Consider the following 14,443-nt stretch of genomic DNA (forward strand, 5'->3'; position numbering starts at 1 on the left):
CTTTAACCTGCTGAGCCACAGCGCAACCCTGACACATGTGGCTTTTCTGGTCCCTGCTTTGCTTCTCTCCCACCTTCCTCCTTCTAGGATGAGTGTGGATTCCCAAAGAGGAACACCACCACTAACAAGGATTCCAAACAGGCACAGACACACTCTCATGCACAGGCTGCCCAACATCTGGTTTTTCCAGTCCCTCTGAAAGAGCCAGAAATCCTGCCCAAGTGTGTCAGCTCTCAATAAACTCTCACCAGGCGCTCGGTGCTCTCCGTTCCCCATTTAGGCAGTCAGATGACCCTTCTCAGCCAGTTCTCCCTATTATGCGTCATTTCCTCTTCCAGTGAAACTCTCCCTGAGGGTTCCCCTTCTTGCTGAATTATACCTTCCCCTTGTTGGATGAATCAGAGGAGCCCGTTGGACAAAGATACCCTATGTGAGTCCCTCATGCTTTTACTTTCGCAATGATCAGACTGAAGCCAGAATTCACCCCATTTGAAAGATGAAGGCCGGCGCCGTGGCTCAATAGGCTAATCCTCCACCTTGCGGCGCCGGCACACCGGGTTCTAGTCCCGGTCGGGGCGCCGGATTCTGTCCCGGTTGCCCCTCTTCCAGGCCAGCTCTCTGCTGTGGCCAGGGAGTGCAGTGGAGGATGGCCCAGGTGCTTGGGCCCTGCACCCCATGGGAGACCAGGAAAAGCACCTGGCTCCTGGCTCCTGCCATCGGATCAGCGCGGTGCGCCGGCTGCAGCGGCGGCCATTGGAGGGTGAACCAACGGCAAAGGAAGACCTTTCTATCTGTCTCTCTCTCTCACTGTCCACTCTGCCTGTCAAAAATAAAAAAAAATAAAAAAATAAAAAAAAAAAAAAGAAAGATGAAGTCACTGAGAAATACACTCGTTATCAGACTGGCCCGTGGCCCACAGTCAGTGGACCACTGGATAAGAGCCAAAGACCCCAAGGACCACACTCCACGCATTCTGCCGAACAATAACAAGAGAAGGCAACGATGTATGTCTGCATTTTGTCACAGGCACTCTCGTGGTTTCAAGTATGTTATTAAATTCTCACAGCACACCCTGAGGGATAAGTATTACTGTCCCCACTTACAGATGCGGTAACTGCTTAATTAGGCTTAATTCACCCAACATGATTCAGCTAACAATTGGCAACTTTAGGACTCAAAGCAGGTCTGTGGAAGTCCAAGGCCCCTGCTCCTACCCTCTCCGTGCTACCTGAAGGCATTCTTCCCACCATGCCCCATACCACACCCTTGCTTCTTTCAGGGGATGCTGCAACACCCATAACTCAATTGGGTGAATCAATACCCATGAATGACAAGGATATAAGAGCATATAACCCTATGAATATGCACATACATGGAGAGAGATACTTCCTACTGCCTGAGTTGCAGACCTGGCTCGACCACAGTAGCTGTGCAATCTTTACAGGTTATAAACCTCTCTGTGCCACAGTTTCCTTGTTTGAAAGATGACCAGAATAATCTGATCCTAGAACTATTGGGTGGATTAAATCAGTTACTGCACGTGAAATATTTAGAGCAATGCTGAGCACATATTAAATGCTCACAACTACAGCATCTGTCTTATTGGGTCTTATTTGGGTCTTATTTCTTCTGACTACAGTTTCTGCTGGAGATGCAATGATAATGCCAGCTCTTAGAAGATGACAACAGGTGTCTCAGGGACAGAGAATTTCATGCCATTACTAGAACTTCCCTCTGTCACTTTCCTACTCCATGCATTTTGAGAAAGAGGGCTCCCTCTGCATTCTGCTCCAGTGACATCCTCACAAATTGCTACTGACCACTCTTCTCACCATTCGTTTCTACATAGTTTGCCATTTCTGCTTTGATTTTAAGCCAAGAATTCTTTAGAAAAGTGTTTTAAAATTTCCAAAGTGGGTAAGTCTGGGGACAACTATTATTGGATTGTTCGTTCCTCATTACGTCATTGTCAAAGGACATGGCCCTGACATATTTTATGGAATATCACTTTTTGTTTCTTAATAAAGGATCAATATTTCCTACAACCATCTATATGTGTCTCAAAAGCATAGGCATACGGTTTGCTGCAAACATTACTGAATTCCTTTCCCATGTGCCATGCTGATTCCTGCCTGCTTGCACTGCTTGGGGCCCGAGCCAGGTCCAGGGTAGAGGCCATGAAGTCTCAAGAAGATAAACAGAAACAACAAAAACAAACAAATAAAAAGCCCTCTGGGAAGACGTTATCCATACAGATGAAGACTCTGTTCTTAGGAATGTCAATTCATCCAAAGCCACCCAGCTAATAAGGAACAAAGCCAAGACTAGAACCTGCCTAACGCAATCCAATGTTCAGGGCTACATTAACTTAGAGAGGGATGCTGGGGTTTCACAACCAGCCACCACACGATAATATTCTCCGCCTCACCACAAGATCCCATGCAGAGTCATGGATTCATTTCCCATTCATTCACTCAACAGTTTTTATGGAACATTTAACATCTGCCAAGTAATAGTACAGATGCTGGAGAGACAGACAAACAGCTCCTGGCTCCCCAGGACCACCCTGTCTCAGACCCACAGACAGATCATTACAACACCATGTGATGAGCGATAACAGGAATTATATACCTGGAGAAGCCAGGCTGCCCAACCTCGCCTAAATACAAGGTAGAGTCTAGGGAAGATGGAAGTCTGTTATAGAAGGTCTGCAGAGGTGACTTTTTGGGGAACTTTCAAAGGCCAAGTGGATTTACCCAGAGGAAATATAGAGGAAGGCCATTTGGGTGAGAAAAGCTGTATTTTTCCCCTGCTTCATCTCTTATCCCAGGAGATTTTGTTCAAAGAGATTCAAAGAATGCCACCTTCTTCCTCCTGCAGAGTACAGGTCCCCTTTAGGTCCTCCTTCCTCTACCCTGAGCTTCTCTCTCTGTATCTCCCTCTTCCCTCCCATCCTGGCTCCTCAACACCACACCACTCAGTTCTCAAGGTCACAAAGAGGAAGCAGGAAGAAACTAACAATGTCTCACTCCCTCACCAGCCCTCACCTCCACTCCTCCCTACAGCCTCGGTCCCACAACCCTCCTCCCCACTATGGTTCTTCCAGAATACGTAAACCACGGTTGTAACAGGTGAAACTCACTGAATACCTGGCAAGTGCTGAGGATTCATCTAAGACATGTGCCTTATTTATGCACCATGGCACATAACCCCTGCAACAATCTTCCGCAGACACTCCTGAGCCTACAGCTGAGAAAACTCATGCATAAAAATGCTAAGTAACCTGCCCAAGGTGGTGAAGACAGGAAAGCCGGAGCTAAGAGCAAAGCCTGCACAAGTGGCTATGGAGCCTTTGTTCTCACCCATCATGGAATGAGACCTCTTAACATACCCACCCCAACTCCAGCTGTGGCATGCAGCACCAGCCACAGGAAGGGCAGTTCTAAAGCACTATAAAACAGACGGCACACCGACAAGGTCATGAAAAACAAGGAAAGACTGAGAGACAGTCATAGGCGGGAGAAAACAAAAGAGACAGGACAAATAAATGGATACGGTGTCCTGGATCGGATCCTAAAGCAGGAAAAAAACAGTAGCGACATGCAAATAAAGTCTGCAGTTTAGTGAACAGTAATGCACCAATATCAGTTTCATAGTTGTGATAAGTGCACACTGTAATGTAAGCTGTTAACAATCGGGGAACCGGATGAGGGGTAGACAGGAACTTTATACTATCTTTGTAGCTTTTCTGTAAATCTAAAAGTAGTCTAAAATAAATGTTTGTTTGAAGAAAGAAAAAAAAAAAACTGACAGCTGCCCTAACCCAGACAGTTGAACATAACCAGACAGCATATGCTCCACTAATCCCTTTAGGAGGGGGTTGAACTTCAGTCACTTTCCGCACAGAGTGGGGGATGTTGCCATGGAAATGGCCCCATGCCAGACAGCAGGCTGACCTTGGGGCAAGGGGAGGCAGTGCAGGAGGGCCACATATAAAAGTGGCTGGAGATAAGGCTCCTCAGGGAATACAGAAGCTTCAGGTAAATTCATTTATAGAAGAGCCCCATTCATCCACTGAATGGCTTGGTTTACAGCTTTTGGGCATCAGGATGGTAGTGACGCTACAGGAGAGAATGAGGCATGCATGGTGTGTGCTTTCTCCCAGGGCGGGCAGCTTCTGAAACCCTCACATCAATTTTGGCTGTTTTTATGTGCCAACAAAAATAAAGTATGTGTGAGAGTCCCCAGGAAAGGCCTGGTCAATGCCATCAGCCTGGGTCACCTCCCTGCAGCAATGTGACACTGTAACTGAGCCTGTAGGAGTGAGTAGGATGATGTGGGGGGGCGAGGGGGAGTAGCCAGATACCCTCTACCATGTCTTGGGCTGCAGGGGGTTGGGTGTAGCTGGGAATGGGAATTCATGTGTCCCTGGGCATGGGCCAGTGACCTCTGGCTTCATTAGCAAACTTAGGGATTCCCTGAGTTCCTGTCCCACTTCAGGCAGGTCAAGTTTCACCAACCCACGGGGAATGGAGCCAAGAACAGTAAGTCACAGTAATGAATATGGGGTATTCAAGGATGTGTAAGGGCCAAGTTGTTAACTGGCCAACAGATAATGCTTAATACAGGTCTACCTTTGGAGCGGGCACTGTGGCACAGCAGATTAAAGTCACAGTCTGTAGCACTGGCATCCCATATGGGTGTTGGTTCAGGTCCTGGCTGTTTCACTTCTGATATAGCTCCCTGCTAATGTGCCTGGGAAGGCAGAGAAGGATGGCCTAAGTCCTTGGGCCCCTGCACCCATGTGGGAGACCAAGAAGAAGCTCCTAGCTCCACTCTGGCCCAGCCCGTCCAGTTGTTGTGGCCATTTGGGGAGTGAACCAGTGGACAGAAGATCTCTGTCTCTCCTTCTTTCAGTAAATCTGCCTTTCAAATAAATAAATCTTTAAAAACAAAAATACAGGTCTACAATGCAGCATGCTGGCAGTGGGCCCCAAAGGAATATATTTGCCAATGCATCAAGGAATATACAGTGTAGTTGGGGAGATGACCAAATCAAGTGCAGGGTGGTAAGATGAGGTAAGACAGACATGTAAATCTTGATCCCACCAGAGATTCTCAATCCCCTTCCCTGTAAAATGTGAATAAAATATAACAGCACCTTGCTGGGAGGATTAGAGACCAAGTATATGAGGCAACTAACACAAGTCTGGTTCAATAGTAAGAAACTGCTCAACAATGTTACTGTAGTTGATATGGTGACAATAACATTGTATTAGAATCACTGAACTTCAACACAACAGGACAGAAGACAAAGAGTCCAACTTAAAATGAAAGAATAGAAGGTGGCTTCAAATCCACTCCAGGGTAACAAACAACCCCACTGACTTCACAGAAGAAATGTAGTTGATTGCAAAGCAACCTACAGCCAACACAGGCTGCAGGAATGAAGGCAGAATATGCTAGCTGCAATGAGGGAGTAATTACCTATAAAGAATGAGCACAGGAAGAGGGGTAGGAATTTTGACAAGACAGGGAGAAAGCACTCAAAGAGGGGACAACATGAACAAGCTTCTCTCACTTAGCTCCTGCCTGTCCCCCAGCCACCCCACACCCACAGGAATAAAAATAAAATTAATCCCCTTCTCTCATCCAAGCGTTTCTCTCTGGCCTCTGGCTGATGGGTCTCTAATCCCCACTCAATCCCCATTACTCTCATCTCAGCTCTGCTTCCCGTCTGCTCACAGCAAAACATCTCTCCCACAGAATGAATCCTTCTAGGCACAGAGAGTGGGGAAGGAAGGAATTCTGAGCTTAAAGGAGTCTTACTAAAGAAGGCTGGGATCTAATAAAGGGGCAAGTTGTTATGTGAAGATTTAGTTATGATCCAAAGCACCTGGCACACGGTAGAGGCTCAATCAGTGTTTTTTGAATGATTTAAGCTTTAAAGGGGGGAAGCACAGCTACCTATTTCTGATGGGATTATAGTACAGTGCCATCTGAGGGACTCCCATCCCACAGAGATCCCAGAACTTCCGCAGGGTAGGAGGTCAAGGACAGGTCTTTAGGAAGCAACATGACACAAAATAGAACAGAGAGAGGAAAAAGCTGCACCTTGGAGCTTGCTGGTTGATTTTGTTAGTGTGCTATTTTAACTGGCCTTGGAGGGACCACTATCTCCAAGTCAGTTCTCGTCTACTGTAGATCAGTCTTCAGGGGATCAAAGTCCTTGACCTCTATTCCACACATCACTGGCTTCTCCATTACCGTCACCTACCTTTGATTTTTTTAATTGCTGTTCTCATGAAACAAATTTGTTCCCCTTCTAGGACTATTTATTCTCTAACACTAGGATCTTGCTTGCCTTGCTTAAGAAATTCTACATGCATCCAAAGAAACTCAATTAAAATGAGACCTGAGTTCAGGTACTACTTGTTCTAGGAATCCCCCACTCCCTGCCCATCTCCCAGAGGGTGTTCCTGTGGTCACTGAGATCACAGAGATGGTATCACCATGTTCATTTCTTGTATGTCTCCCTGATTGTGAACTTCCTGACAGCCAGGAAGATGGGTTAATCACCACACCCCAGCACCTACAGCAGGAACTGACACCCAGTAGGTTCTCGGTAAATGTTTGCAGAATGCAAAGAAAGCCAGAGAAAAAAAAGACCCCGGTCCAGAAGTCATCCAGACTCAGCAGAGTCAAAGTTCAGCTGCTGAGACATCTGTATGAACCACCTTCTGAGATGGGCTGCAAGGAGGCGCCGCACATTCCCGGGCAAATCTTTCCTATGTCACTGAGGAACAGGAGAGCACCCTGAACGTGGCAGGGGAGGGTGAAGGGAACAGTCCACGTGGCAGGGGAGGGTGAAGGGAACAGTCCAGGGAGAAGGTGAGTCAGGTCTTGGGATCAGAAAGGTATGCCTCTCAGTGAGAACACTGCTCGAAGCAGTTTGGAGAACTCTCATTGTCTGTGGTGGGTGAGTCTCATGGACTGCCTCGTTTCATCCTCACAAGGACGCTATGGGAAAAGGATGATGACCCAATTCACAGGTGCAACTCTGAGGCCTCAGTCTTCATGGACTGCAAAGCCTTAGGACAGGCTCACAAACAAAGCATCTCACAGAACCAGACAGACTCAAGACTGAAGGAGGCCCTCAATCAGCCAGCTCACCTTCCCTCCCTCAGAGAGGTGCCTCAATTCCTAGAGCCTTCAACACCTCAGCAAGCTGTCTGCCAGCCTCCCTCCCATGCTGGAGGGCTCACTGCCTCCCCAACCACGCTACCCCATCCCTGGGCAGCTCCAACAACCAGAAGTGCTTCCTTACAGACTCCCAATTGCCACCGTCATCCCCACATCTTCTAACATCTACACAGAGCAAAGCCAATCTCACCCACAAGACGGCCCTCCAGCTATCCATCATCACCTCCCCTCCCCCAGGGTTTAGAAAGACCTCTAGAGAAACAGACAGCACAGGCTGTTCCGCCAGAACTGTTTACTGCAGGTTAACAAACACGCTCCCTCAATCAGCGAGAGAGCATGGTACATCTTGTTGCAGGGATGGGATCTTCAGCGATGGAGGGAGTACGGGAGGTAGAATCAACACCAAAAACCCACGTAACTCTTAAAGGTCTTCATAGAAACCAGTAACAATGTCAGAAAGGGGTTCTGAGATCAACCTAACCCCTGGCTTTGCAAAAGAGGAGGGCATAAAGGAACACAGCTACTAAGTGGCAATACCACAATTAGAAAGAAGCCTTTGAACTCGCAACCCTGTCCTCCTTACCCTGCACCCCCACGCTTCTCCAAAACGCTACAGTAACCACTCTGTGATTCCAGAACAATGCACCCATAATAACAGCACCGTCTATAGTCTTCACTTTCCCCGCGTCCCCAAGAGGTAAAGAGAGGAAGCGTATCATTAGCTGTTTTACGGACGGTAGCCATGAGAGAAAGGACTTGCTTGGGTGCCTCGGCGGGTTGAATTTATTCTTGGAATCGAAGGCTCAGTTAAGGCACTGTTGCTCTTTGTTGACAATGGGTTATTGAAAGGGGCTCTGGAGTATCCTCCGCTGGAAACACATTTCCTAACTAAAGGAAGAAAGCAGCCTCTGTCTGCGGTTCAGTTTTTTTGTGCTTGCTGGGTGTGCTCACACAGGAAGATCTTCGAAATCATGCTCTTCTTTTTTTTTTTTTCCTGCCTCCCCCAGCGGTATAACAGAAGGGAAAGGACACGGCGGAGAGGTCAGGAGCTTGCCTTCCTCTGAGGGCTGTGCCCTGACCAGTTTGTGATGGGACAACCGTCCTACCCAGGGCAAGCTCCAGGATCTCTGTCTATAAAACAGGGGCAATAAATTCTGCCCTTTGGGTCACCAGTATGACGCCAGGCTCCAGTGACAAAGAGCAAGTGTGGGGCAAGAGGGTTCCCTCCCACGATAAGCAACTGTCCCTTTGCTTCTTTCATATCCTGAGCTCCTTTGCCACTCTGCAGCCCTACAACCCAGAGCAGGTGGAAGAGCCACAAAAGAATCAGCTAAGAATCACAGCCTCATCCCAGTGGTCCCCAACATGAATTTCCAAAGAGCATTTAGCTATTAGCATAAAATTTGCCATTTACTTAGTCTTACATGCTGTGCACCAAAGGATTCTTTTACATGCTTTCCTACTTTCAAGTTCTCACAACTACCATGTTACAGACGACAAAACAAGAGTTGGAGTGTAAGGGAGAGCCAGTAGCTGGTTCTGGTGTCTGAGTCCATGGTTCTACATGCGGCGGGTGGGGAAAGAGGGCTAACTTGCTACACTTCTGACAAGCTCCCGAGTAGAAAGACCACATCGTGAGTGGCAAGGGCCAGATTCTACCTTCTGTTACGGTACAGCCTGTGTTACCAGGATCGCTGAGGCTTAGCACTGGGTCTGCCTCATGGAAGGCACTCAATAACTGTCTCTGTCAATAAATATCTGGCTCAAAAACCCGGGCTTTTTACACTTGTCTATATCATGTCTCATTATGTCACGTCATCCTTGGAACAAACCTCTCAAGCGGGTATAATCATTCTCACTTGACAGATAACCAGACACAGGCCCCACAAAGTAAGTAGCTTAAGGTGTTCCCGCTTCTGTGCCACAGGCCTGGAGGCGGCCCACCTTCCTGTCCTTTTGCCCTGACCACTCCCATCTCAAGGCAAGGCTGGGACTTGATAACAGACCACCGAATGGCCCCACCTCGTGACCAGCTCACAGCTGGAGAGGTCACCTGGGAACTCAGCTGCTCCTGGGGGAGAGGGGGGCGCTGGACCCCACGCAGTCCAGAAGGGAAACAGGAAGAGGGGTGGAGGAGGCCGATTCTGGACTGAGCGCCCGGCAGCAGCAGGCAGCAGGTGGTTAGGTGACCCCTTGAGCACCCGTAAGCCCCGCTGGGCATAAGGGCGCACGCACACCCCTGAACCCGGGTTCTGCTTGGGAGGTGGGGGGAGGAGATGGGAGCGCTGGAGGCGGTCAGGGAAGTCACGGCCCGGCGGTGAATCATGGGCACATGACCCCGCTGGGAGGGGAGGGTGCGGCACCCTCGCGGGATGCCGCGGGGCTTAAAGGACAAGCCTTGCGCGCAGCCTCGATTTGGGCAGAAAAGGAGAAGCCCCTGTCCCCGGCATTGCACCTCCCGGCGGCTCCCGGCAGTCCCGCCCCGCCCGCCGGGGCCCCGGGAGCGGCTGGACTCACGGCCTTCAGCTGCTCCAGCCGGTCCTTCATCCTGCCGCCTGGGTGCCCGCGGCTGGGAGCGCGTCCCAGGTGAGCGCGCCCCAGGTGAGCGCCCGGAAGTGGCGGCCGGCCGGGCCCGGGCGAGGGAGCTAGGAGCGCAGGCGGAGGCGGGCGGCGGCCGCTCGCGAGCAGGTGCGTCCCACACCACCGAGGCTCCGCCGCACCGCCCCTCCAGCCCCCGCGGCGGCCGCGCGCTCCAAATCCGCCTCCCGGGCGGGCGCCGGCGCGCAGCGCTCATCCGCAGCCGGCCCGCCCCTTACCTGGGCCGCGCCCCGCGCTCCTCCTTAAAGGGCCCGCGCCTGGCCGCGCTCGCTCCACCTCCCCGAACTCCAGGCACCCGAAGGGTCGGAGGAGTAGAGGAACTGGCGCTGGCAGATCCCTCCGTCTGCTCGAGGACGAGCAGAGACGTCGTTTCGGCCTCAGGCCACCTTTCCTACTGGGATTCGCCGTCGGTGCCCTTGGCAGACTCACGGCCAGGCGGGGAGACAGTTCCCCCCCACCCCGAAACAAACGCATCAGGTGTGCGTGGGGAAGGGGGAGGAATAAGGTCGCTCCGGGAGACCGGATCTGCGCACGCAAGGCCGGACCTAAAGGGGGTCGTGGTGGGAGTGGGAGGGGGCGGGCAGGAATGAGGACTTTGATGTTTTTGGCCATCGGGACCCTGGAGGGAGGGAGGGAGGGAGGGAGGTAGAGAGAGAGAGGCCTGTCCTTGTCGAGATGTTTTGTGCAACTTTGGGAAAACGCACTTTCTCAGGAGGTAGCACCTGCTTGGGAGTTTGCTGTGAAACCCACGTGAGAGGAGTGATTGACTCGTAACCCACGGAACGGGATTTAAGGTAAAAAGTGGTTGTCTTGGAAAGCCGAATCCTTCATTCCCTCTGTGGTGTGCAGATCCCAGCGGGGTGGAGCGCAGTAACGGGCCGAGAGAGACTTCTCCGGAGAATTTGCTCTTCAGCCTCCGGTTGACAGGCTGTGAGTAGTTTTGCGGTTCGCACAGGACTTTGCCTTCTTCTGCGGCCCTGCCGCGTGCTGACTTCGGCTGCCATAAGGATACGGTCGGCAGAGCCGAGGCCTGGTTTCTGGACCTGGCCCTGCTTTTCTGCATGCTAATCCCCTCTGACGTCCTGCGCGCCGGGCTGAGTGGCGCGTCTGTAGCAGCGCCCCCTGCAGGTCATAAATGGAAAAACTGAGTTCATCGGAAATACTATTGGATCTGTTCACCTCCACAATCTTTGATGGTGAGGATAGGTACTTGCCCGCCCTGAGGGAAACAGGGCTGAGAACATCTCTTTACCTTTGAAGGTCTAAAAGGACCATAGCAATCAGGAGTCTTTTCAATTCTAGGAACCAACAAGTGACGGTTCATACTCTGAACACATGTCAAAAATTCGCTATTTTCAAAGGTTAAAATCATGATTCTCATACAAATATAAAGTGAATGTGAATCAGAGGTCTTATTTAATTCCTCAATTAATGAAGGAACTGGTAGGAAGCTAAAGCTATCCAGAGAAGAATCCAAACAGCAGGAGAGGGTGCTACAGGTAACAGAAATGCTGAATACTGGAAAGAATATGCTAAGAAATGCAAAACTCTTGTGGTGGGAGAGCAATTGCACTTCCATGGAACAAAATTCATTCACACCTCTCTAGACAAGAATCATTTGCATCAATATTAATTTTCTACAACTTACAGTTTTGGAAAACAACAACAAAATCATAAAAAAGGCATAGACCACCCTAAAACCAGATAACCCACATGCTAGAGTGGGGAACGTCTGGGCCATATAAGGCCTGTGAGATTATGTAGTCTGGCCCTGCCAAAGCAACAAGAGGTAGGACTCGAAATTTGATAAATCTGTAACGGGCTAATTGTTAAGTTGATAGTTTTGTATGGGCCACCAGTGCTGTTATAAATATCCAAATAGCCCTTGGTGGAAAATAGGTTCCCACCGGGCCGATGCTGTGGCCCAGTGGGTTAAAGCCCTGGCCTGATGCTCCAGCATCCCATATGGGCACCAGTTCTAGTCCAGGATGCTCCTCTTTCAATCCAGCTCTGTGTTACAGCCTGGGAAAGCAGTAGAGGATGGCCCAGGTCCTTGGGCCCCTGCACCCACTTGGGAGACCTAGAAGAAGCTCCTGGCTCCTGGCCTCAGATTGGGGCAGCTCCGGCCATTGCGGCCAATTGGAGAGTGAACCAGCAGATGGAAGACCTCTCTCTCTCACTCTCTCTCTCTTTCAAATAAATAAAATAATTTTTAAATAAAAATAGGTTCCCCACCCCGTACCCTCCAGGAGTGAGTTAAGTGCTCCTTGAATGTGCTTCTGTGATACCCTAGACTTCTCCTTCATACCTTACCATGTCACATAATCACATGACCATGTCTGGTTCCTGTACCTTCTGTAAGCTCTGTGGGGGCAGTAGCTTTGCCACTCCTCACCAAAGCATAGGGCCAAAAGCTACTAGGCTCTCAGCACATGCTTACTAACTTTATTAATGCATTTTCTAGTATTATGGCTCAATGCATCTTTATTCTGATTAAAACCCATCAATGGCTTCTCTTCACAAACAGAGGGAATCCAGACCCTTCTTAGAATAACATTCAAAGGGGCCATCAAAGAAGGGTGTACCTTTCTCTAAAGGGAGAAGAGAACTTCTACTTCAATTATGGCCCTGTCTAAATAATGTCAGAGTTGTGGACTCAAGAGGCTTCCATAGCCTTGGCAGCACATTACAAGAGCCTCAGATGATCACTAACGTCATAAATAAAAGTGTCAATTGTTAAATCAATAACAGGAGTCACTGTACACTTGCTCCCCATGTAGGACCTCCATCCTTAATGAGTTGTACTATGAGAATTAATAGTAAAACTTGTCTTCAAACAGTACTTTAAATTTTCTGTGTCTATGTGGGTGCAAACTCTTGAAATCTTTACTTAGTATAGAGTTGACATTCTGTATAGAAAGATAATTAAAAATGAATCTTAATGAAGAATGGGATAGGAGAGAGAGTAGGAGGTGGGACGGTTTGGGGGTGGGAGGGTTTGGGGGAAAAACCACTATAATCCAAAAGTTTTACCTATGAAATTTATATTTATTAAATAAAAGCTTTCTATAAAAAATAACATTCAAGGCCTTGCCCAATTTTGCCCCCCTCTCACCTACCATCACTACCTGATTCACAAAGCTCCTCCACCAACCTCATGAAACCACCCCTTCCCCAAACCTCACTCACCCTTTTGTGATCTCTCACCTCTGTCCACCTGGTTGGTGCTTTCTCCACGTTGTGTCTGGGAAATTTCTACACCTCCTTCAAGATTCATATTCATATTCACTCAGGTGGTCTCCAGTTAATTTCTCTACACCTCCTCCAATAGTACTTGCTCATATCTCTTTCTAAAGCACATCCTATGTTTTGTGCCTAGTTGTTTACACAACTTTCGCCCTGGCTTGAGAGTAACCTCTGGAGCCATCAGCATGCAGAGCTACTACTGTGAAGAGGCTGGTAGGGACAATGGCAGCTCTCAGTGGGGAAGCTGCTTATACAGAAGTCTGTTGTGATTCTTGAGACACAGAAGATGTGATGTTCCCTATAGCTCCCTTGTAGAAATGTCAAGAGTAACAGGCTAATCATAATGGAGCAGATGCAATGCAATTGAATAAGTATGGATTTAAATGTTTTGTACTAAAAAAGCCCTCTAGCGACCTGGCAGGTTATGCTGTCATTTGCAATGCCATCATTCCATATTTGAGCTCCACTTCAAGCCCCAGCCTCTCCACTTCCATTGCACCTTCTTGCTAATGCACCTGGGAAGGCAGAGGAGGCTGGCCCATGTGCTTGGGCCACTGCCATCCATGTAGAAGATGGAGTTCCTGGGATGTTGTGGCTATTTGGCGAGTTAACCAGTGGATGTAAGATCTCTCCCTCCCTCTCTCTCTCCCTCCCTCCCTCCCTCTCTCTATCCCTCTCCCCCCCCCCCAACCTTTTCTGCTTTTCAAATAAATAAATCTTTTTTCAAAAAAAGCTATCTAGGGGCTGGTGCTATGGTGCAGTGGGTTAAAACCCTGGCCTGAAGCACCAGCATCCCATATGGGTGCCAATTCTAGTCCCGGCTGCTTCTCTTCCGATTCAGCTCTCTGCTATGGCCTGGGAAAGCAGTAGAAGATGGCCCAAGTCCTTGAGCCCCTGCACCCATGTGGGAGACCCAAAAGAAGCTCCTGGCTCCTGGCTTCAGATCAGCTCAGCTCTGGCTGATGTGGCCACCTGGGGAGTGAACCAGCAGATGGAAGACCTCTCTCTCTGTCTCTACCTCTCTCTGTAACTCTATCTTTCAAATAAATAAAATAACTATGGCTCACATACAGAAATCTACCAACAACAGATGCTGGCGAGGATGTGGGGAAAAAGGGACACTAACCCACTGTTGGTGGGAATGCAAACTGGTTAAGCCACTATGGAAATCAGTCTGGAGATTCCTCAGAAACCTGAATATAACCCTACCGTTCGACCCAGCCATCCCACTCCTTGGAATTTACCCAAAGGAGTTTAAATTGATAAAGAAAAAAGCGGTCTGCACCCTAATGTTTATTGCAGCACAATTCACAATAGCCAAGACCTGGAACCAACCTAAATGCCCATCAATGGTAGACTGGATAAAGAAATTATGGGATATGTATTCTTTAGAATA

The 14,443-nt window shown here is 49.0% G+C and overlaps 2 protein-coding genes across 7 annotated transcripts in view; one reads left to right on the forward strand and one right to left on the reverse strand.

Moving 5' to 3' along the window:
• STX3 (syntaxin 3) overlaps positions 1-10,158 on the reverse strand; it is a 47,022-nt gene extending 36,864 nt beyond the window's left edge. For 5 of the 6 annotated variants that reach the window (XM_051854392.3, XM_089308553.1, XM_051854394.3 and 2 more), the window contains exon 1: positions 9,721-9,853. In XM_051854392.3, coding sequence (XP_051710352.1) covers positions 9,721-9,750 — 30 coding nt within the window. In that variant the 5' untranslated portion in view covers positions 9,751-9,853. Of the gene's footprint in view, positions 1-9,720; positions 9,854-10,019 lie in introns of those variants that run through there. The other variant, XM_089308558.1, reaches the window with a different exon arrangement.
• LOC127492991 (uncharacterized) lies at positions 1,832-12,433 on the forward strand. The gene is made up of 2 exons (XM_089308564.1): positions 1,832-10,278; positions 10,514-12,433. The coding sequence occupies exons 1-2, from the start codon at positions 9,576-9,578 to the stop codon at positions 10,573-10,575; spliced, it is 765 nt and encodes a 254-aa protein (XP_089164690.1). The 5' UTR covers positions 1,832-9,575; the 3' UTR covers positions 10,576-12,433.
• Positions 12,434-14,443: the final 2,010 nt, after the last annotated feature.

Source organism: Oryctolagus cuniculus, chromosome 1 (assembly GCF_051225735.1).
Source record: "Oryctolagus cuniculus isolate XC-2025 breed Fujian yellow rabbit chromosome 1, ASM5122573v1, whole genome shotgun sequence".
Taxonomy (NCBI): Eukaryota; Metazoa; Chordata; class Mammalia; order Lagomorpha; family Leporidae; genus Oryctolagus; species Oryctolagus cuniculus.

What these genes read in the sequence shown, in the direction of transcription:
- LOC127492991 (XM_089308564.1), top strand. Translation starts at nt 9,576, where the DNA reads ATGCCGCGGGGCTTAAAGGACAAGCCTTGCGCGCAGCCTCGATTTGGG. An exon ending in CCCCGAAACAAACGCATCAG is followed by an intron (nt 10,279 to 10,513) that starts GTGTGCGTGGGG and finishes GCACTTTCTCAG; the next exon opens with GAGGTAGCACCTGCTTGGGA.